We start from the raw sequence: 23,824 nt of genomic DNA, 5'->3' as shown, positions 1-23,824 counted from the left end.
CCAGGCGCGCGTGGCTGCTGGCGAAGGCTGAGACGCGCTTCCCGCAGACCATTTACCAGCAGCAGCGCATCCTCCCTGCTCCGGCCTTTTCGCTCCGGACCCGGCGTCGTCGCAGCCCCGCGGTGATGAGCCACCGAGCCGGTTCCCCGCCGCCGCCGCCGCCAGTGTCCCCGGGCCGCGATCGCGCGGACCGATCGTCCATGCGCTTAGAGAGGGCGAACGAGGCCTTTCGCGCGGAGCGAGTTACGAGATGGACAGCAGAGCTCTTCCCGCTCCATCCTAGCCGGGCTGGCGCGCCGGACCGCGGCCTGTGCTGAGGCTGGGGGACGCGTTGCCGCGCCGGGCCGCCTCCCAGAGCCCTGGGCGCGTTCCGCGGCGCCGCGCGGCTCGGGCGCTGCGGCCAGAGGAGCTGAGGAGCTGGCGGGCGGCCTGTGTGCGCCCGGTGGGCCTGCCGCGAAGCGGGCCGCTGTCCGCGGAGAACCCGGGGCGGCGAGCCCGAGGCGCCGGGTGAGGGAGGCGGTCCCGGCGCACCGCCTGCTCGGCTGCCCGCGCTGCCGGCGGTTGCTGCACAAGCCGGTGACGCTGCCCTGCGGGCTCACAGTCTGCAAGCGCTGCGTGGAGCCGGGGCCCGCGCGGCCGCAGGCGCGGCGCGTGAACGTGGTGCTGAGCGGCCTGCTGGAGAAGTGCTTCCCGGCCGAGTGCCGGCTGCGCAGGTTGGCGGGCCAGGCGCGTAGCCTGCAGCGCCAGCAGCAGCCCGAGGCCGCGCTGCTCAGGTGCGACCAGGCGCTGGATCTCGGTGAGTCGGCTACGGGGAGGGTACGCCTCCCCTACACCTGTCGGGCCCAGCAGCGGGGTGGGGAGCTGACCGGTGGGCCAGACAGGTTTTGGGCTTTCGAATGCATTGTCCAGGCTTACGGGTCACTTTGCTTCCTAACCATGGGAAGGTGAAAGGTGGGGGCGGACACACCCTGTAGCCAGGAGAGGCCACCTGCACCCCACTGGTTTTGTCTTTTCCAGGGTGCTGGTAAGTTTCCCGCGGCCCCCAGAGCAGCTCTGTAATGTTCTGTAATTGCCTTTTGGCACCTTCTGCGTTGTTGAGGAGTGGGGAGGATGACGAAATATTTTTGCTCATCCTGAGGGAAAATGCACATAACTGACACACTAGAGGTGCGGAACGGGGTGCCTTGTACTGGGGCAGGATTTGCTTTGGGTTTCAGCTAATATAGCCAGGAAGGAACCCCCTCCACTCTGCTGTCATCACGTCACGCGCTCCGGCTGTAGCCTGCTCTCTGTCTCAGAGGCCATCATTAGATGTCATGGCGTATTTAACTTACAAGATAGTTACACTGACTAGTGTGTGTAGTTTTTAATTATTCATTCAGTCATTCCCTGATTTATCTGAGGCCTAAGGCCAGCAACAGGCACTCTCCTGCCTTCACCCAACCACCACCTGTTAACATTACTTAACTGAAAGGAAGACCAAACTTCTGTCATCGTTTTGGCTTTGACATATGAGTATGCGCTCTGTTGGCAGTTGTTTGGGGCAGTGTGAGGAGGACGGTTTGCTTTCTGGTTTCACCGGTTTTATAATAGGGTGATTTAAAGCACTAGCCGAGAAGACTTGTTGAATCTCTTGTTACTAAAAGAATCTTCTAGCATGCTACAGTCAGTGCGCGTGTTATTTTAAACTTAGGATTAAGGTTTTCCCTTTTAGAAAGCACAAATTATAAAGTGACTAGCATCCAATTTTGTCTTGCAAAAAAAAAAATCTAATAATTGAACAAGTGCTCAACATCTGTATCTAAATTGGGATGTTCTCTGCTGGAATAGAGCACTTAACAGCTTTTCTAACAAGTATTCTGTAGTTTTTGCAACCAACATATCCATACTTTAAGGCATATTTTTTAGTTTTCTACTAATTTAGGTATTGTTGGTGTTAGAGCAGCACTACCCAATAGAACTGCTGTGTAAGCCACACATATTTGGAATTTTCTTGTAGTTACATTGAAAGGGTGAAAAAAGCAGGTGAAATTTATTTTAGCAATTTTTAACCCTATGCATTCGAAATATTATTTCAACATGCCTTCAATCTTAAAAAATAATTGAGATTTTACTTTTAAAACTAAGCCTTTGAAATTCATTGTATATTTTGCATTTACTGCACTACCCAATTCCAACACCAAATTTTCATTGGAAATACTTCATCTATATTTAGATGTTGGAGAAGATGTAGAAAAATGAAAACTGTGATATTTATATGCTGCTGAAGGGACTGCAAATTATACCCCTGAAAAATATTTGGTAGTATCTGCAGATGCTAAGCCTGTCGTTGGCCAAATAGTTTCAAAGAGGTATATGCATGTGTGTCCCCAAAAGAATGTGCAAGTAGGTACAAGAGTGTATGTCGTTAGAGACACCCCAAAGGTGCACACAACCCAAATGTCCAGTAAGAGCAGAAGGGGTGAATATATGATTATGTTTTCATAGCATACTATACAGAAAGAAAATAAATCCACTACAGTTACGAACTACAATGTGGACAAATCTCGCAAACATAATGTTAAGTGGAAGAAGTCAGACTCAAGCATTTTTACTATGTGATCCTATTTATCTGTAAGTCCAAACAGACAAAGTTACTGTAGGATGTTAGAAGTAAGGACAGTGTTTACCTTGGGTGGATGAAAGGGGAATAGTGATTGTGAGGAAGTATGAGAGGGATCTGTGGGATAGTGGATGTTCTGTTTCTTGATTTAGGGGATGGATGCACAAGTGTGTTCACTTTGCAACAGTTCATTGCACTATATACTTATATTTTTAGCTTTTCTATGTGTATATTAGACCTAGTTTAAAGGTTTTTAAAATAGACTATTTCAGTAAATTCATATGAGAACTTATATAGAATGTATTCATTTTCTATTCAAAGATTAGCTTAAAATTTTATGAAAACATTTAATTTCCAAATAAATTAGCCCTTTTAAAGAGGTTTTGATATAGTAAAAAAAAAAAAAAAAGTTCACAGATGTTTGGAATCAGAAATACCTGTGTTTAGATCCAAGCTCTGACTTTTTTTTTTTTTTAGATGGAGTTTTGCTCTGTCACCAGGCTGGAGTGTAGTGGCACGACTATACAACCTCCACCTCCCTGGTTCAAGCAGTTCTCCTGCCTCAGCCTCCCTAGCAGCTGGGATTACGGGCACGCAGCACCACACCCAGCTAATTTTTGTATTTTTAGTAAAGATGGGGTTTCACCATGTTGGCTATGATGGTCTCGATCTCCTGACCTTGTGATCTGCCCTCCTCAGCCTCCCAAAGTGCTGGGATATCAGGCGTGAGCCACCACGCCTGGCTTTTTTTTTTTTCTTTGAGATAAGGTCTCGCTCTGTCACCCAGGCTGGACTGCAGTGATATGATCTCAGCTCACTGCAACCTCTGCCTCCTGGGGTCAAGAGTGATTCTCATGCCTCAGCCTCTCAGGTAACTGGGATTACAGGCATGCACCACCATACATCGTGTTTTTTTTGTGTGTTTTTAGTAGAGACGTGTTTCACTATGTTGTCCAGGCTGATCTCCAACTCCTGTCCTCAAGTGATCTGCCCACTTCAGCCTCCCAAAGTGCCAGGATTATAGACATAAGCCACCACACCTGACTTCTGACACTTATTTATTATGTGACCTTAGCCAAGTGTGGTGGTCATTAGTGCTAGTCTATCTCTATACCTTCCCCAAACAAGGTAGGATTGCACTTCCTGGTCCACTTGTGATTAGGTGGAGCCATGTGACTACTTTTGGTCAATAAGTTATGAGTAGAATTTAAAATAACTAGTATGTATGTAAGAGGTAAATAAATGTATGAAAATATAAAGCATTCAGAAGACAGTTGTCTATAAAAAAGAACCGAGTGAGTATTCTGGAAATTCAAAATATAATATCTGAAGTTGAGAATTAATTAGATTTGTTACAAACCAGATGGCACACATCAGAAGTCGGAATGAGAAAACTCAGAAGCAAGTCAACAGAAAATATCCAAACTGAATCACAGAAGAATAAAAGAGAGCGTGAGAGTTACGTGAGACACAGACAGAAGTTCCAACATCTAGGAAATTCCTGGAAGAGGAGAGAGGGGAAAGGCAAGAGAAATATTTAAAGAAAAAAGTAATTGAGAATTTTCCAAATCTGATGAGAAACTTTAAATCACTGAATCAAAAAGTTCACTAAGCCCAACAGGGTGGACACAAGTGCACACACAAACATACATACAAAACCCATCCAAGTGCATTGTAGTCAAGTTCCTGAAAACCAAAGATAAAGAGAATCTAAATGCAGTTAGAGAAGACAGGATATTGTTCCTTCGAAGGAATCATAGAAGACTGACAGTTGACTTTTAGACAAAATTATTAAAGCTAGAAGATAATGGAATAACGTCTTTAAAGTGCTGAAACAAAAAACAAAACCTAGCTGGAATTCATTACCCAGCTGAAAATATTTTTCACAAATGAAGACAAAATCAAAGTTCTTTAAACCAAAGAAGTAACTCAAGCTAAAGTATTTTATTGCCATCAGAATTACATTTCATGATATACTGAGGGGAAGTCTTCTGGCTAAAGGAAAAGTATCCATATGGATGCATGGAACTAATGCACAGAGTAAAGAGTGCTAGAAGGTGTAACAATGTAAGACAATATTGACTATTTCAATTAACAATAATAATGTCTTGTGGTATCTGTAACATACATAAAAGTGAAGGATATGGCAATAGTACAAAGCCAGAATGGGTAAATACAGTTAAATTGTTGTATGGTTTGTATACTGTTTTGGAGGTAGTAAAAGTACTAATTTGAAGTAGACTGCTAAATCAGGTTTGCATATTCTGCTCTCTTGAGTAACCACCAATAGGAAGGTAAAATTAAAAAGCTGTAGTGAAATAGTAAAGTAATACTTGATTAACCCGAAAGAAAATGGGAAGGAAGAATAGAGCAGCAGAGAATAAGTGGAATAACTAGAAAAGAAATAGAAAATGGGATTTAATTTACATTAAATGTGAAGACCTGAATTTTCCATTTAAAACTAAATGTTGGCAGACTGGATTAAGTGAATTATAGTTACATGCTGTTTACACACGAGGTAAACTTTAGGTGTAAGAACACAAAGATTGTTAAAATTAGGATGGCAACAGAGACTGACAAAAAAAAAAAAAAAAAAAAGCCTGATATGGCAAAATGACTATGAGATAAAGTATTCTTTAAGGCAAGGAATATCAGAAGAAATAAAGACATTTATGATGAATGTGTCAATTCAACAGAAAAAAAATGTATCATAATATTCCTAAATTTTTATGCACCTAACAACAAGTGTACACACACACATGTGGAGAGAACAAAAGGAGACAACAGTGAAAGGGGAAATCATTGGATATTTTGAACAAAACTTTTAGTAACTGATAAAGTAAAGATTGAAAAATAGGTAAGGATGTAGGTACAACATACTTCAGCACTTTGATTTAATTAATATGTGTCTACAACTACTGCAAAAACACAGCCATTTAGGATCCCATGACCATAGGCAGAGCATTGGAGTTGGCCTGTGGTTGCATTTGCCAACTCCTGGATTAGGCCATGAAGTCATAATAAATATTAAAAGATTGAAATCAGACTGTATATCTTCTTTAAACACTGTGGACTTAAACTAAAATTAAATAGCAGGTAAATAAAATATCTTCAAATATTTTGAAATTAAGCAATATATTTTTATATAGTGATGGGTAAAATGAATCACAGTGTAAAGTAGAAAATTTTCTAATTTTCTAGTAATTATTGGAATTTCTAATAATTATTAGAAAATTTTCTTTTTTTTTTTCTTTTGAGATGGAGTGTCGCTCTGTCGCCTAGGCTGGAGTGCAGTGGTGCAATCTCAGCTCACTGCAAGCTCTGCCTCCCAGGTTCATGCCATTCTCTTGCCTCAGCCTCCCCAGTAGCTGGGACTACAGGTACTCACCCCATGCCCGGCTAATTTTTTGTATTTTTAGTAGAGATGGGGTTTCACTGTGTTAGCCAGGATGGTCTCGATCTCCTGACCTTGTGATCCACCTGCCTCGGCCTCCCAAAGTGCTGGGATTACATGTGTGAGCCACTGCGCCCGGCCAGAAAATTTTTCTAATTTACCTGAATGATAATGAAGATACAAATATCACACACTATGGGATGCAGTGCAACAGTGCTTAGAGGGAAACTTCCTGTTGTAAGTGCCCATACTACAAAAGAACAGCTAATAGCCGGTGATCTCTAGGCTTCAATTTCAAGATGCTAGAAAAAGAAAAGCAAATAGAATCCAAAGAGAGTACAGAGAAGGAAATAAAGGAGCCAAAATCAGTAACAAGACAGGAAAAATACAGCCCAATATTTCTTGTGAATATAGTTGCAAAAATCCTAAACAAAATATTAGCAAACTGAATCCATTGATATCCTTAAAGAATATCACATCACTATCAAGCAGGTTAAGTTTTGTTTAATCCTGGAAAATCAAGCAATGTAATTCACCATCTTTACAGAAAAAAAAATGATATGATGCGTGTTAGCATCTCTCAGGAAACTGCGAATAAAGGGAACTTTCTTAATTTGTTAAAAGTCTACAAAAATGAGATAGCAGCTATCATAATTAATGATGAAGTAATGTTTTCCCGTTGAATGAGAAAGTAACAATATTCTATTCTCACTGCCACTCAGCATTTCACTGGAGATTCTAGATAGCTATGTATTAAGATTGGAAAAATAAAAGATAAAAAACTGTCATTATTTGTAGATGACCTGGCGTACGTAGAAACTCCAGAAGAATGTATGAACGGTTAGAAATTATAAATGATTTATCCAGATTGCTGCCTACAAAGTCAATATAGAGGTATCAAAGTTAACTATATACTTAGAAAAAAGCAAATAGGGAAACAATTTTTAAACAATTTATATAAACAGATTCCTTGGAATAAATCCTGAAATGTCTGAAAGATGTTTAATACCTCTACACTGAAAATTTCATTTCAATACACTGAAAACATGAAACATTTCTGAGAGAAATTAAAGCAGACTTAAATGGATGGATATATCATTTTTTTCATGGATTGCAAAACTCAGTATTGGCAAGACGTGAGCTCTCTGCTGATTGAGTGGTAAATTCAGTGCAATCTCAGAGAAAATCCTAGCCAATGTTTTTGGTGGAAATTGATGAATGGCCAAGGCAACAATGAAGAAAAACAACCAAGCTGGAGGATTTACACCGGCAGATACCAATGCTTACTATAATGCTGCAGTCATTAGGACAGCATTGTATTGGCTTAAAAATAGACACATTGAAACTGACTCTTACATATACAGTTTCTTGATTTACTACAAAGATGCTAATGGAATTCAATGGGGAAAAAAGAGTCAGTTGCTTTTCTATATGGAAAAAAAAAACTTGAATACGTATCTCACATCATATAACAAAATTACAATTAAGTACCTGGGAGTCATAGGAGGCCCTTTTCAAGGACTTGGGGTAGGCAGTTGTTTCTTAAATAAGACAGAAAAAGCATAACCATAAAACTTCTGTTCCTCAGAGGCCCCCAAAAGAGTGAGAAGGGGATGAGTATACAGATATCTTACTGAGACCTCTAATGCAGAATAAATAATGCCTATGATTCAAAAAGAAAAAGCCGATCTGTCTAAACACAGTAAGTACTCACTTAACACCATTGATAGAAACAACTTTAGCTGAAACTACGTAATACACAAAGAATTAAACAGGTGCTTTATAAAACTAGATCTCCAACTGCGCAATTAACATCTACAAGACTGCACAACATAATTAGTGCTCAAATGCAAATTAAAATGAAAATAAGTTAGTACATCCCTACCAGAGTAGCTGAAATGAAAAGAACTGGCAATAATTCATTTTTATTTGCAGCAATTGGAACTCTCAAATTACTGGTGGAAGCATAAGTTTATGTGACAACTTAAGAAATATGTTTGGTAGCACCTGCTAGAGCAAAACTTGTACAACCTCTGATGTGGCATTTATACTTTTGAGTATATTCCTAGATAAAAATGAATGCTTATGTCCATCAAAATATGTGTACAGGAATATTCATTACAGCTTTATTTATATATGCCAGAAACATTTGGGGAGCAGTTCAATTGTTCATCACTAGGAGAATGAGAACTAAATCAATCCTGCAGTGTAATATTACACAGCAATTTTTAAATTTTATTGAAAGATTAATTTAAAAATATTACTGAGACATATAACAATATTAATGAATCTCACAGAATGATAATTTAGTGAGAAGTCAGATGCAAAAAAGTACATTCCATTTATAATTATCCATTTAGAGAAGTTGGAAAACTGGAAAAAGTAATCCAAAGTGACAGAGGTGAGAATGGTGGTTACCTTTAGCAGGGGCACACAAAGTGGGATAGTGCACAAGGGAACCCACTTAGGCCCTGGGGATGATTGGCGTGATGATGGCACAGGTACATATGTAAGAGTTCAAGAGACACACCTAAGATTTGTGGGCTTGACTCTGTAATTACAGTCTCCCATCAATTTGAATAAACAGGCTTTGAGGAGTATTGCCATTTATTCTTTCTTTTCACAAGGAACACTACCCAGTTTTTATTGCTTTATGTGTTTGTTTGTTTGTTTGAAACTGGATCTCTCTCTGTCACCCAGGCTGGAGTGCAGTGGCACAGTCTTGGCTCACTGCAACCTCCACCTCTCAGGTTTAAGTGATTCTTGCGCTTCAGCCTCCCAAGTAGCTGGAATTACAGCCATGTGCCACCATGACTGACTAGTTTTTTACTTTTAGTAGAGATGGGGTCTCGCTATGTTGGCCAGGCTGGTCTCAAACTTGTGACCTCAAGTGATCTGCCCACCTCGGCCTCCCAAAGTGTTGGGATTACAGGCATGAGCCACCATGCCTGGCTCATTTAACTCGTTGAAAATAACATGTAATTCTCCATGTCTCACCACTGCACACATTTGACAGATTTTATAGCAGTAACCCTAGCTCCTGGTACAACAGTGGCTCTGGGTTACAATTGGAAGACAGCCTTTGTTGAACCCTAAACACAGATGTGGTAGACATCTCTTCTTTTCCTCTCAAAGCCTGGGTCTTAGGCTGCTCTCTTATGACTTTTCCCCATAGAGGGGTTAATTGGTGAACCTACTGAAATTTTGCATCAATTCCTTGGGAAGTACATATGTACATTTTTCTTCCATATGTTTTGTCTACACAAAGACTTTAAATTTGCACTTCTTCTTCTACTTATTTTTGAGTGATCCTTGGAGAATTCCTTTAGTTTTGTTAAGCCTAAGGTTTAATCCTTAGAAAATGTGTAGGCATTTATTTTATGTGTTTTAAAAGACTAAATTGTGAAGTGCTGTCCTCACAAATGTATCACCAAATGGTGGAAGTCAACAAAGAAAGCAGTTTGATTCATTCAGTGTCTAGATGAGAAGTGTTTGTTTTTCGGCCTTTTGGCTAAGATCAAGTGTAGATGGGAGGTGTGAATTTTATGCAATTTGGACTTCAGTTAAAGCACCCTTTAGAATGTGAGTAGAAACTTAAATATAAAAAGAATGATTAAAAATAAATGTAAATGAAATGTATTTTTAACACTGGAAGCTTTATCAAGATTAATTAAGCTAACACAAAGATAGTATAAGCAGAGGAATAATGAACAAGATATTAGTAAAACAGAAAAAAATTGAGTTAGTTAACAGGTCAGACACTGGTGCATTACCAAGACCATTAAGGGACAAATATTTGACAAATGTATTGAAGAAAAAGAAAGACATAAATACCATCAGGAATAAAGAAGCGTAATTGCGAATATAAAAGGATATTTATAAAAGATTTTAAAACTTATATAAAAAGGACAGTTTTAAGTAAAATATAAATTATCAAAATTTATCCATGAAGAAGTAAAAGGCTGACATGAGCCTATAAAAAAATGGTAATGCACCTCAGAGATTCTCTTCTGCTGAAAAGGTGCTAAGGTCAAGCAAGTCCTTACAGCTTTCAATGACTGAGTTCCATCTTATTTCAGATCATAGAAAAATATGGGAAGATTTTCATCTCATTTAATAAGGTTAGTATAATCTTGACACCACAATCAGGTAAAGCTTGCACAAGAAAAAAAAAATGTATAGGTTAGTCTTACATATGTATATAGATGTCAGAATCCTAATTAAATTTCTTAGTAGTTTGAGTCCAGCAGTATAATAAGAGTTAAGACCAAGAAGAGCTTATATTAGGGCCATAAGGATGATTCAGTACTAGACAAATCTTTCAGAGTAATTCACCACAACAGGTTGAAGGAGATAGACTATATGTAATCTCTCAGATGCTGAAAGCAGTCTACAAAATTAACACCTACTTCTTATAAAGTCCTTACAGAAAACTAGGAATAGGAGAGAAATCACCTAACTGGATAAATATTTTCTCTCAGAAACTTACAACAAACATATTTTATGTTAAAACATTAGACACGTTTTAAATTCAAGAATAAGAGAAAACGCTGTCACTATTATTGCAATATGAGAGTATGAGGAAATAGGAGGTACAATGTATAAATACTAGAATGAAAAAGAGCGAATTGCGCATGACATTCTTGTTTAAAACATTCAAGAGAATCCGTTGGCAGAATGGACTAATAAGAAACTTTAGCCAAGTGGAAACAGGATACGAGATCTCCATTCTCACACGGATTTGCAGCAGATATAACCCAAGCCTAAAAAACGATACTTCTAGGAGCACATTTTTTTTTTTGTAGATTTCCAAAAATCTCCAAAGGAGAATTATATATTTCAAAATGCATTTAACTGTGCGTATGAGGCACTTTCACCAATCTTTTAGTTGGAAATGATCTAATGACATGCTAAAACGGCAGATATCGTGAGGAGAATCTAATAGAATTCTATAATGTCTTCTCAGCAATTAAAATTCTCAATTTAAAATCATATGAATTGATGCCAGCATTTCAGAGTTACTATGCGCATTTTCAAAGATGAAATACATAAAATCTCATGTTCGATCATAATTAACAGATGAATATTTTCAGTTGTTTTGATGATAGGAAACACTAACTTGGAAACCGAATTAAGAAAAATGTTATTCCCCAAACCAGAATTCCATTCTTTCATTAGTTTATCTGTATTCCAAAAAAGTACTTAAATTATTATCCTTACCGTATTTTAAATTGCATCAATAAGAAATCTGTGAAAATTTGTTTTCCTTCTTGTTAAACAAGTATCTATATAATATCTTTCCATTTGCCTCTTTGCCTGCAAAGCCTAAAATATTTACTATCTGGCCTGTTACAGAAAACAAGTTTCTGCCACCTGCTCTAGCCAGTTATCCATACCCAGCAATGTCTCTTTTAATAATTCAAATTGTATTCTTTAACTCTTGCTGTTTCTTTCCACTTCTACTTTTTTCTTGTTATACGTTCTCTATGTGACGTATATGTGGTGATGACACGTTTATGAGTAGTTACTTTTCACCATGTCTTGGTGTAATATCTTGATGCGTCAGTTCTTTGGTGCAGGCTTGCTCAGTTACCTACATCAACTAAAAGGAGGCTAGTAGCATTTGGAAAGGACCAAGGGGGTAGTTTGAAAAGAATCAAGGTTGAGATTTTGGAGGAAACTGAAAACGTACATTAGGTAGAGGGATGAGAACACATCTTAGGAACTCAGAAAATGTGTGGTTGAACTAAAATGCAGAGCTGTAACCCTCCTACAAGGATCGTAGGTGGGCGTAGGTAGAGTGAGCCAGGCCCCACAGTAAGGAAGAAGGCTGTAATGGTTCTGCCTGTCTGAGGTCTGGCTTCCTGCCTTTGCCATGGGACTCTGCCAAGTCAATACTTCGTAGACTGCAAGTCAGTTCAAAGAGAAAGCCAGTTTTGGCTTCTGTGTAGCTGGACTTAAGTCTGTGGCAGCGTGTGAGTCATTATCAGGACCTCTGCTGTTGAGGAATGCAGAGAAAGGAGTTTTTTTTTTTCTTTCTCCCCTTAAGAGAATGTACTCTAGGTACAATTATGGGGACAAATCAGCATCTACTAAGTTGTGTAGAAAAACAAATTATGGGCCAGGCACGGTGGCTCACGCCTGTCATCCCAGCACTTTGGGAGGCTGAGGCGGGTGGATCACCTGAGGTCAGGAGTTTGAGACCAGCCTGGCCAACATGGTGAAACCCTATCTCTACTAAAAATACAAAAATTAGCCGAGCATGGTGGCACATACCTGTAATCCCAGCTACTGGGGAGGCTGAGGCGGGAGAACTGCTTGAACCCAGGAGGCAGAGGTTGCAGTGAGCCGAGATTGCACCACTGCACTTCAGCCTGGGCGACAGAGCGAGACTCGATGTCTGAAAAAAAAAAAAATGTTTTACTTTTCTGTTTCTTAAACATGAATTTCCTTGCATACTTTCATAAAAAATTATTTTAAATCTCTTCTAAAAATACCTAGCTATAGCAGTAAGAGGATTCAGCAGTTGCAGAATTTATTATTGGAGATGATGTAGCTTGTGTGTGTGTGTAGGAATTCTCAGTGGCAGTCTGTTTTCTCGGTGCTTTTTCAAGTCTTGTTAATCTTCTTCCTGTTTTCCTGAGAGGAGCTGTCAAAAATATACTTAGTAAATAACTAAACTCTATGATTGGAGGGAGGAATTCTTTCTTATTTTGTCTTTATACTTTATACATATGTATATATATACTTTAATATATGTAATGACATTAAGATTACTTGTTTTTAAATGCGGTCATTTTTATTGATTTGTATTCCTCCTGTCTTTCAGCTCCTGATGATAATTCATTATTGCTGCTGCGGGCAGAGGTGTATTTGATCATGAAGAACTATGAGCAAGCTCTCCAGGATGCCAGTGCAGTTTGTCAGAATGAACCTCTCTTGATTAAGGTATTTGTATTTGTTAGCTTTGGAGATAATCAATGTGAAGTTTATATGATTTTCTTAAAAATAAAAGTAAGATTATTGTGATCAGGTACCTGTAGACAAAGTATGTTTCCCTCAAATTACTGTAGCCTACATTTAGCAATCCTCACCTCATACTAAAGCAACCTGATTTAAAAGACTAAATCTCCAACTGAATTTAGCTGAGAAACACTAATTTTGATTACACTTAATAGATATTTAGCTGAATAATATGCTGGCTGCATTGAAAAAATATATAAATAAAATCAAATTTTATAAAGTTGTAAGTGAAGAAAAAAATATTTAAAATTGCAACATAAATAGGAAGATCACATAATGATCCTGGTTAGCTGTTGGATTCTAATATACATATGAACAAATCAATGCTATTGGTGAAAGAGTTAACATTTTGTGTACATTTTACACTACTTTAATCTCTGTGTTTTGATTGGAAAGGTTTAATATTTCTCTCATGACAAAAAACGAACTTTGCTGATCTAATAATGATAGCTTAAGTAGTACTTAAAGAAGTTTAAGAAGCCAAAGAATAAAAGCTTTTCATGAATCTTTGTAATGTTAAAGTTTTGAAAGAACTTGTGATGAAATATACAGCTATTGCATGCTCTATTAGTCAGTGAATAATTAAAAATATTTATTCCTGCTCTATACTTTATATCATCTTTGTTTTAGAAACAATTAAAGAGAGCATTAAGGGCCAGGTTAGTAGACAGGCTTCTGGAAGCCCCTGCCCTTTTCCCTCCCACCTTTTTTTTTTTTTTTTTTAGGTGGAGTCTCGCTCTCGCTCTGTCACCTAGGCTAGGCAATTCTCCTGCCTCAGCCTCCCGCGTAGCTGGGACTACAGGCACCTGCCACCACACCCAGCTAATTTTTTGTATTTTTTAGTAGAGACAGAGTTTCACTGTGTTAGCCAGGATGGTCTCGATCTCCTGACCTCGTGATCTGCCCGCCTTGGCCTCCCAAAGTGCTGGGATTACAGGCATGAGCCACTGTGCCCGGCCTCCCTCCCATCTTTTAAAACAAATATTTTCAGGTTAGCCTGAGTGTCAAGTTCAACCTAGGAATAAGCCCAAGGATGGAAGCAGATGTTTGTTGGACTAAGCTCAGAAATCTATTTTGTTGCTTGTTTGCTTCCCTAAAAAAGAAGTTTAGACTCCAATTTCGAATGCCTTTTCTCCTATGCCTTCATCCATTCTTCTTTAAAATTATGTTTTCAATTGACAAACAAAAATTTGTATAATTTATCAGGTGCAGTATGTTGATTTGAAACATGTATACACTGAGAAATGACAAATTCAAGTTAATTAACATATGCATTACCTCACATACCATTTTTGTGGTGAGAACACTTCAAATCTATTCTCTTAGCAGTTTTCAAGAATGCAATACATTGTTATTGACCATAGTCAACATATGGTATTGTAATAGATCTCTTGAACTTATTTCTCCTGTTTGACTGAAATTCTTTATCTTTTGACCGACATCTCCCCAATTCCTCTCCCCTGCCACTCTTCTTCTGAGTTAATTTCTATCAGTAATGATCAAGCCTTAGTTATTATGAATTATAACTATTATTTCTGACTGACAGCAGCCCTGCATTGCCTTGTGACACTAGATTCCTCTCCATAGTATTATTGTTTGAGCTAAAAACTTGACAGTGTGTCTCTGACGAAAGATAGACTTAATTCCTACAGAGGTACGTGGCTAATTGTAACTTTTCAAGGGAGGCAGCAAATGAATATTTAGTGTATGAGGTGGTATGAGATGATGGCCATATCTGCAGGGTCTGTTGCAAACCTGTGGACCTCAGTTCTTGACAGATGCCCAGTGAAGAGAAGCTTCAGCCAAAACATAGTTTAATAAGTAAGTTGAAGATAGTAAAAGATATATTCTAAGTTTATTATTATAAGTAAGGACTGGGGAAGAAGTGCTACTGGAAGGTAAGGCAAGGGGATGGGCAGTAAGTTCACTGAGGAGAGGACTAAGGTGGCTGAGTGTGATCAAGCTGAGATGGAAGCTGGGTTAGAACCAAGCACTTTGAGAAGCACTTCTAGACTCTCGGGGGAGTTGGGTTACAGCAGTGTGTCTTATTCAAGCAAAACTGCCCTTTCAAGCATCCAGTCATGGCTAATATTCATCATGGCTAATGATTCAAAGCTTTTGGAGCAACTGGAGATAAGCCATTGCCAGCAAAATATTTGCCCATTTGCAGAAATAGATACAGGCACATGATCAGTTTGATCTTACCCACACAGCAAACCTGTAAGACTTAAAATTACTTAAAAGCCAGTTAATTTATTCAGTTAATAAATATTTATTGACACACTGTGGTATCAGAACCGCAAATCTTGATTGAGATTCTGAGCACATGTATGAAACACTTGAAACTTTACGTGAAGTTCTTTGTGCATAGAAGACAGTATTATTTTCTCAGAACTTTTGATAATCGAAGCAAATTTAGACACTACTGAAATATGAAAGTTGGGGACTTTCATAAGGCCTGAAAGGGGCCCTAGCAACTTTATATTCTTACTTTTGTACTTTTCCTGACCAGTGCAGTGGCTCACACCTGTAATCCCAGCACTTTGGGAGACTGAGGCGGAAGGATCAGTTGAGGTCAGGAGTTCAAGACCAGCCTGGCCAACATGGTGACACCCTGCCTCTACTAAAAATACACACACATACACACACACACACACACACACACACACACACACACACACAAACGAAATAGCCAGGAAAAAGTTAGCCAGGCATGATGGTGCACACCTGCAATCCCAGCTACTCGGGAGGCTGAGGCAGGAGAATCACTTGAACCTGCGAGGTGGAGGTTGAAGTGAGCCGAGATGGCGCCACTGCACTCCAGCCTGGGCGAGAGAGTGAGACTCCATCTCAAAAAATAATAATAACAACAATTTTGTACTTTTCCTTAAACAACTTTTCAAATGATGTAAGATTCAGGCTCCACCAAAGAGGAATGTTTTGTGATTCTGCTTTTGTGAAAGGAGAATAAGAACATGAGTCAAACTTCACATTTATTGTCAATGTAAAGTCCCATAGATGAATCACTGATTGTCTGAAGAGTATCTGAGACTTCAGGGAGCTCAGGGATGAAACTGCTGATTTGTTGTGTAAAATACTCATGTCTTTCGAAATGGCTGCTCTTCCAGAGAGCTGCAAGGTAAGCGACGTGGTGAATAGACAGTTAGCAAACATGAGGAGACATGCTGGTGCTGGAGCTGGAACCTGGGCACCATCAGAAGAGTCATGGTATTTAAAACAGTGGAGAGACAAGTGCAGTAAGATGGGACCTGAAAATAGACCTTCACATTTACCCGTTAGTGGCTACCAGTGTTCTGGAGAAATTTTAGTACAGAAATGATAAAAATGACAGTAACAGGGGTAGTGGTTTACTCCTGGTAACAGTGAAGGAGTGAAGTAGTCATGTGCATCCAGAGGGGAAAACCGTTATAAAAACTGGATGAAAAAAATAAAGACACTATAAAGCCTCCAAAAACAGAAGCTGGAGGAGAGTTTCTAAAAAACCTGCACATGAAAGGGATGAGAATTGTGTGTGGGTTTTTTGTTGGTTTGTTTTTGGTTTTGTTTTTTTGGTCCCTGAGTTCTCTCTATCTCCACAGCTACAGCTGCAAAAAAACAGTACTGGGACAAGCACTCACCATCACCATCTAAAAGGACCAGGAGTTCAGAGTTCTAACAGAACAGCTGAAAATTAGGGGGAAATCCCTAAAAGCAGAGAAATCCCAGAGTGGATGATTCCCAACACTGGCCAAATCTTGGCTTATTTCCAAATTTCATACACATCGGGGAGAACCACAAGGCTTAAAAAGGGGCTGTGGAGGTTGGGTGTGGTGGCTCACGCCTATAATCCCAGTACTTTGGGAGGCTAAGGTGGGCAGATCACAAGGTCAGGAGTTAGAGACTAGCCTGGCCAATATGGTAAAACCCCATCTTTACTAAAAAAAATTTAAAAAAATAAAAAAATAAAAAAAATTAGCCATGCATGGTGGCATGCACTTGTAGTACCAGCTACTCAGGAGGCTGAGGCAGGAGAATCCCTTGAACCTGAGAGGTGGGGGTTGCAATGAGCCAAGATTGTACCACTGCACTCCAGCCTGGATGAGAGAACAAGACTCTCACAAAAAAAAAAAAAAAAAAAAAGAACAGTCAATTAAAATTGTCTCTGAGAGGGCCCAGATATTATATTTTCCACAAAGAGTCTTTGAAGGAGCTATTATGAATAAGTTCAAAGAGTTAAATTGCAAAGGATTGAAGGAAAATATGGTACCTTTGACTCAAGAGCAATCTCAGCAGAGAGATGGAAACTGTAAAAAATGGAAATTCTGGCTGGGTGTCATGGTTCATGCATCTATGCCCAATGCTTTGGGAGGCTGAGGCAGGGGGATCACTTGAGGCCAGGAGTTCAAGACCAGCCTGGGAAACGTCGCAAGACCCCATCTCTACAAAAAATTAAAAAATTAGCCAGGCAGGGTGGCATGTGCCTGTAGTCTGAGCTACTCAGGAGGCTGAGGCAGATTGTTTTAACCCAGGAGTTAAAGGTCACAGTGAGATGTGATCATGCCACTGCATTCCAGCCTGGGCAACAGAGTGAGACCCTGTCTCTAAAAAAGAAAAAAGAAAAGGAAATTCTAGAAATAAAAATTATCAATGCTGAAATTTAAAATTTCTAGGTAGGCTTAATAACACATTATACATGGCAAAATAATCAGTGAAATTGAAGATAGATCTATAGAAACTTTATTCAGTGCAAAGAACAGAAAGAATAAAGATTAAAGAAAAATGAAAGAATCTTGGAAACTTGTGGGACAATATGAAGTCGTACAATATATGTGCAATTGGAATCCCAGAAGAAGACAGAAAATGTTTGGCAAGAAAAAAAAAGAAGAAATAATGCGTAAAAAGTTTCCAAATTTAGTGGGAAACATTAATTTTAGACCCAAGAAGGTTAATTCAAGTTATAAGCAATGATAAACTCAAATCATAATCAAATGGCTAGGCTGTAAGCCAAAGATAAAAGGAAAGTCTTGGAAGCAGTAAGAAAAATGACATGAAATGAGAATGAGAAAAATGACATACAGGGAGATAATATTTATAGTTGTCATCTCATCTGAAACTGTGGAAGCTGGTTGACATTGGAACAACATATTCCAAGTGCTAAGAGAAAGTCTGTCAACTATATGTAAACCAGTAAAAAAAAAGAAACAAAAATAGTATTTTTACAGATTTGAGAAAATATTGTATTCATAAGATGAAAAGAAAATGCCATGGGAAATTACTGATCCGTATTGTATTTTGTTTACTTTTATTGTGGCACTTAGTATATTATGATTTGTATTGTAATTGTTTTTAGTCATGTCTGTCTTAGCTCATGAGACTGTAAACTCCTGGAAGGCAGGAAGATGGTAGTGACCTGTAATTGCTGAATGAATTTAAAGTGGATAGCCAGTTTTCTCTCAGCACATCCCTTAGAACTCCTTTGTGCAGTATATTTCAGGTATGGTAGCTCCTGTGTTCTGACTGTAGATTGTATTTATGAGCTATTGAAATTTGCTAAGTTTCCAGGGTGGAGAGAGACAGTAGCGATAGAGTCATCCTTGGTGGGTTTTGTTTATTCTAAGTAATGTGAAATTAAAACAAATTGTTTTAATAAATTTGTTCATGAAAGTTTGTATTCAAGTATGTAATCATGCTGGGTTTTAAAAATGTATACTTTGTCTTCGGTGAATCTAGGGACATCAAGTAAAAGCTCAGGCTCTTTCTGGATTGGGAAGAAGTAAGGAAGTGTTAAAGGAGTTTCTCTACTGCCTTGCTCTAAATCCTGAGTGTAACTCTATGAAGAAAGAAGCACAGAAGGTAAGAGTTCTGTTAAAGGACTTTCTCCTTCAGGTCTTATTTATAGCCTTCATGTCCCTGCTGAGTAACCCTTGCCTTGTGAGATAAACAAGAAATATAACTCTGAATGTGCGTGATGATGTGATAAAAAGCCCATGGCAGTAATTATAAGGTTCATGCATTGGATAACTTCTAGGGAAACATTATGTTGTGTCCATGGGTAAAGCAGAGTGTTTCGTGAGACAGCGTAAACATGCCTCGATTCTGTTGACATAAAGACACATGTGAGGCAAGGCAAGGTTATTATAGTTTGTGTAGAAGCTTTATAAAAGACATTATGATATATGTAAAATGTATCAATTCGGCTCTATAGGGTGACCTGTGATTTTCAGCAAAGCTTCACCAGCATAATGCAGAAATACCTGCTCGTTTACCCATCATCCAGTCACACTGAATGTGGAAATCTGTCCTGTTAAAAAGCTTATACAATGGTTACCTGATAGTTACTTAGCACTTCCAATGACCAGGAGTTTTTATATTTTTATGTTTGTGCATCCCTGTTATAACGCTGTTTATTGTCAACTTCTACCATGTATTTACTCTGTAATTTTTACTTACCTGTCTAGTTCTGTTTTCTGGAGCAACAGAAAATGAATCAGTTCTTCCTTGCGCAATTCAAACCACATAAGATGTTTGAGAACAGCTATTATCTTTGCCTTAATGTCACCTTGTGGGCCAAATATTCTTTTCTCACAGAGTGGCGTTTCTCAGATTTCCTCTTCTGGATGCATTCTAATGTACCCTGTATTTTAGCATCTACATTTAACAGCCACGGTTGGTGAAATTTTACCTTCACTTGTGTTCACGTTAGGGGCATGTTTATTTTTAAGTACCTAACTCATCTTTTTTTTAAATAGGAACTTTATAGCGATGTTGTTTTTTATCTTCTCTTGTGCAGTTGAATGGTGTTAGTCCTGTTCAGTTGTCCTGACAGTTGTTCAATTGACCAGTGTCACTCATTGGTTTTTGGCCATCATTTCAACTTATCTAAATAATATTGCATCTTCAGCCTGCTGTTCAGCTATCCCTGCCTGCTTTGTCCTATATGGAAACTTCCTAAGAATCTTAAAACATACCTCAACTGATTCTCATAACACTTTTCTGAGAAAGTCAGCCCAAGGTCAAAGAGATGAAGTACATTCACCAAGGTTCCTGGACCAGGGTTTAGGTCTTGTGGGTTGTTGTCTACCTGGAGCTTTTTCAGACATGGTGTTTTCCCCTGGGCATTCTATGGCTGATAGATATCTTGTATCACAGAAGGTACTGAAAACAATGTTAGTCTGTTCACATGAAATGTGTCTCCATCTCCAGCAGCTCTGCTGAGGCTACTCAGAGCTGGGACTGAGGACATTGATGACTCTGCTGAGGGTGATGGTGTGCATTGCTACAGGGCCATGGATTCTAGTGCATCCACCTTGAACCACGAGGAACAGTGGAGAGTGGGAGGAGTCTTCGTTTAGGTTTCAGTCACTCCTTTCTGCTTTCCTCAAACCTTGGATGCAGCTGAGGCCATGAGGACCACAGGACCATTTGAGTGTCTGCTAGAATTGGGTGTCAGCTACAATGCCTCACTGGCCATTGCTGTCCACCCTTCCCCTGCCCCCACCAATGCCACTCCCTGGTTCTTGAACCACAATTATGGCCTTTCCCTCTCTCTTCCTTTAAACTTCTTTACAAGGTGGCTCTTCTGGTTCTCATAAATAAAGCAGTTATGTATAGTGACCTCAGCCCTGTAGGTAATCACAGCTTAGATTTAATTCAAGCCCCCCAGCAACCTTTACACTCCCTTTCTGTCTTATCTGTGTGGCTTTTAGGGGAGATTTTATGTGGTGTGTAAGGACCAGGTAGAAGGAAGTGGTAATGCTTTTATTTCGTCATTGGGAAGTGTAAGACGGAAAGGAATTGGAAGCTAAAATAACTTAATACATTGACTCTGGTTTCAAAAATGTTTGGATTTTAAAAGGTTGGCAGTTAAAATTATTCTTTTCACGTTTTAGGCTTATTTGGCCTCTTAGTTTCCTCTGAATCTATAAGACATACTATATTTTCACAAAAGTGTTTTAAAATATATATTTTTTCTTTTCTTGGCAATTTTATAGGTAATGTGTGAAGTGCTGTTTTCAGCTACAGAAAATGTGCATGAAAATTTAACATCTTCCATCCAAAGCAGATTAAAGGCTCAGGGTCACAGCCACATGAATGCCCAGGCTCTGCTGGAAGAAGGTGATGCAGGGAGCTCGGAGGTATGATGTGCGTGTGTTTGTCACGATTCTCTTGATTAAGCTTTATGTAATTGCTTCCTTTTAAATAGTTACAGATTATTCACACATTATGGCATTACATTAGTTAGACATATTTCTCAAGACCAGTTGTGGCTCCTTAACCTGGGAGTTGGAACTTTTACATGAAGTCTGTGGAAGTAATGAAAACGATTAAAGATTGAAAGAAGCTTTGGAACACCACCAAATCACGCAAAATGGCAGGAGACCTGAAGTTATTTTGGCTTGGAGAAAATAAAGCAAAGGGATGATTTGAATATGATATATGATTTTATGTGTGTACGTGTGTGTGTGTACGTGTGTGTGTGTGTGTGTGTGTAAATAGACAGATAGACAGATTGCATATGAAGATAACTTTTCACTTTCCCAGCTCGGGAAGAAATTATCCTGTATTTTACTTTGAAAAGAATGAAGTGCATCTTAGAAATTAACAGATGAAACCAATTATGAAGGAAGAGAATAAATAAGCCCCCCCCCTTTTTTTTTCAAAGATTTCTAGTGCAGGCTACTGCATTCTTTTTATCTTATGCTATGATTTCTTTAATATTCAGGATTCCTTTTTTTCCTACTTAACCAGAATTCATCTGAGAAATCTGATATGCTTGGAAATACCAATTCTTCGGTTTTGTATTTTATACTGGGTCTACACTTTGAAGAGGATAAAAAGGCATTAGAAAGCATCCTTCCAACAGCACCCAGCGCTGGCTTAAAGAGACAGTTTCCAGATGACGTGGAGGATGCACCTGACCTGAATGCCCCTGGAAAAATTCCCAAGAAAGGTCAGTGAACTATTTTCATCAGGCAGTTCTGTGACTCCAAAGTGATAGAATGCTAGCTAGTATTCAATATATTTAAAAAATTTTTACACCATTTAATATTAGTAATGAAATGATTATATCAGCTCTAAGATTATAGAGCATTTTAGATGTTTTATACTGCAAAGACTTCATAGTCAAAAATAGCAGAGAAAATTTAGCCAAAATTTTAAATTTTATGCATGCTTACCATCCAGATAAATTATTGCTGTATGCTATTAACTGGACAGGAACTATTTCTGCCCAATGTGATTTGTTACATTGATACAATATGTTTGGTCCAAAGAAAATACATTTCTTGCATGGTGTTGTTCAGGTGCTTAGGTGTTAATTACAGAGTTTTAAATTTTTTCACATTCAGATCTGTCACCTCAAAGGAGCCCAAACTCTGAGACGGAAGAAAATCAGGGGCTCTCGCTTGATGTAACTGACTTTGAGTGTGCCCTCTGCATGAGGTAGGATGGTACAGAATCCATGCAACTATTTTAAAACTTCAGCCTTTCTGAAATGTATACCAAAGTGTAATGGGCTTTTTATTATCAGGGAAACTATGGAGAGCTCAGTAATAGTTCATTTATTTTCTAAAGATTTGAGAGGATATAAAATAGAAGTGCATGCAAGTGTTTTCTAGAACAGTAAGGGGATTGCATAAGGAATCCTTCGAAAACCAATCCATGATTTGAAAGTCTGTCCTGGACATTTCTGGCTGAAAACAGATGTTTTCTTCCAGGTTGCTTTTTGAACCTGTCACTACGCCCTGTGGACACACATTTTGCCTAAAATGCCTTGAGCGCTGCCTTGACCATGCCCCACACTGTCCTTTGTGCAAAGACAAACTTTCGGAAGTAAGTGGGTTTTGGGAAATGATGGGACAGCTCCTCCTCTCATCCCTTGGTGGATGTGTATTCCCTGTCTTGCATGGCTTCCCCCACCCAGTTGTTAAAGAAAGTGAGATTTCTCCAATCAAAGATAGGTCTTTTCTCATCTCTTTGATTGATCAAGAAATACACAAGGAAGGTTTACATGCAGAAATTGCTAAATGTTAAGGAAATTTTTAAGTAGAAATTTTAGTTGAGATAGATTGAAAATAGCTAACATTATGAGCCCTTACATTACGTTCATTGTAAATGGTTGAGACATTGTCATGGTGCACTTAATGTGCTCCAGGAATTCTCTTTTTCATCTTGAGAGTTTTTCGTAGGATTGAAGACTTGATCATTTCTGACCACTGGTGAGTCCCTTTAGGGCTTTTTACCAGTTGTCAGTTATTATTGTCTTTGGTCTGAAATCAAAACCAGTAAAAGTCGGGTTCCATGGGGAAGCTATTTAATGATATTTAGCCCCAATATAAATGATTAAATCCATCTACTTTAGGTATGGTAAATACAATGAAGAGTATTTAAAAGCTGAAGACCTTCTGATCAATTTCTGAAATAGTGAATCCATGTCGGCTGTATTGGGCTGTGGTCCCATTAGCACCATTAACTTTCTATGGAGCAAGTCATATAACATCTTAAGGGGATGGGGAGTGTCTTCCTTTGTTTTGCATTCATTAAATGAGACTGATAATATTTGCCTTAATTACTTTCCAGAGATTAAATTTATTGAATGCATTTTAAGTAGGATAAAGTTTTTTTTCTTTTTACAAATGTACAGTAAAATTTATTTTTTAAATCTGATGTGATAAGAGGAGATATTATACTTCAGTGACATTTTAAATAATTATAACCTTGAAAATTTACTGCCAAAACATTTTTAAAATAACTAGTTATAATTGAAACCATTTTCTAAAACATTATATGTACATACTTGCTTTATT

General features: G+C 38.7%; 1 protein-coding gene across 1 annotated transcript in view; it reads left to right on the top strand.

Annotated features, from left to right (window-relative positions):
- Positions 1-490: 490 nt before the first annotated feature.
- The window catches only part of LONRF2 (LON peptidase N-terminal domain and ring finger 2), a 37,190-nt gene continuing 13,856 nt past the window's right edge, over positions 491-23,824 (top strand). Inside the window, exons 1-7 of the mRNA XM_017847821.1 lie at positions 491-796; positions 12,826-12,944; positions 18,750-18,872; positions 21,011-21,154; positions 21,768-21,969; positions 22,367-22,460; positions 22,736-22,850. Of these exons, the coding sequence (XP_017703310.1) occupies positions 12,876-12,944; positions 18,750-18,872; positions 21,011-21,154; positions 21,768-21,969; positions 22,367-22,460; positions 22,736-22,850 (747 nt within the window). The 5' untranslated portion in view covers positions 491-796; positions 12,826-12,875. The remainder of the gene's footprint in view (positions 797-12,825; positions 12,945-18,749; positions 18,873-21,010; positions 21,155-21,767; positions 21,970-22,366; positions 22,461-22,735; positions 22,851-23,824) is intronic.

This window comes from Rhinopithecus bieti, unplaced genomic scaffold, assembly GCF_001698545.2.
Source record: "Rhinopithecus bieti isolate Rb0 unplaced genomic scaffold, ASM169854v2 scaffold_28016, whole genome shotgun sequence".
Taxonomy (NCBI): domain Eukaryota; kingdom Metazoa; phylum Chordata; class Mammalia; order Primates; family Cercopithecidae; genus Rhinopithecus; species Rhinopithecus bieti.
This window is presented reverse-complemented; position numbering and strand designations above follow the sequence as displayed.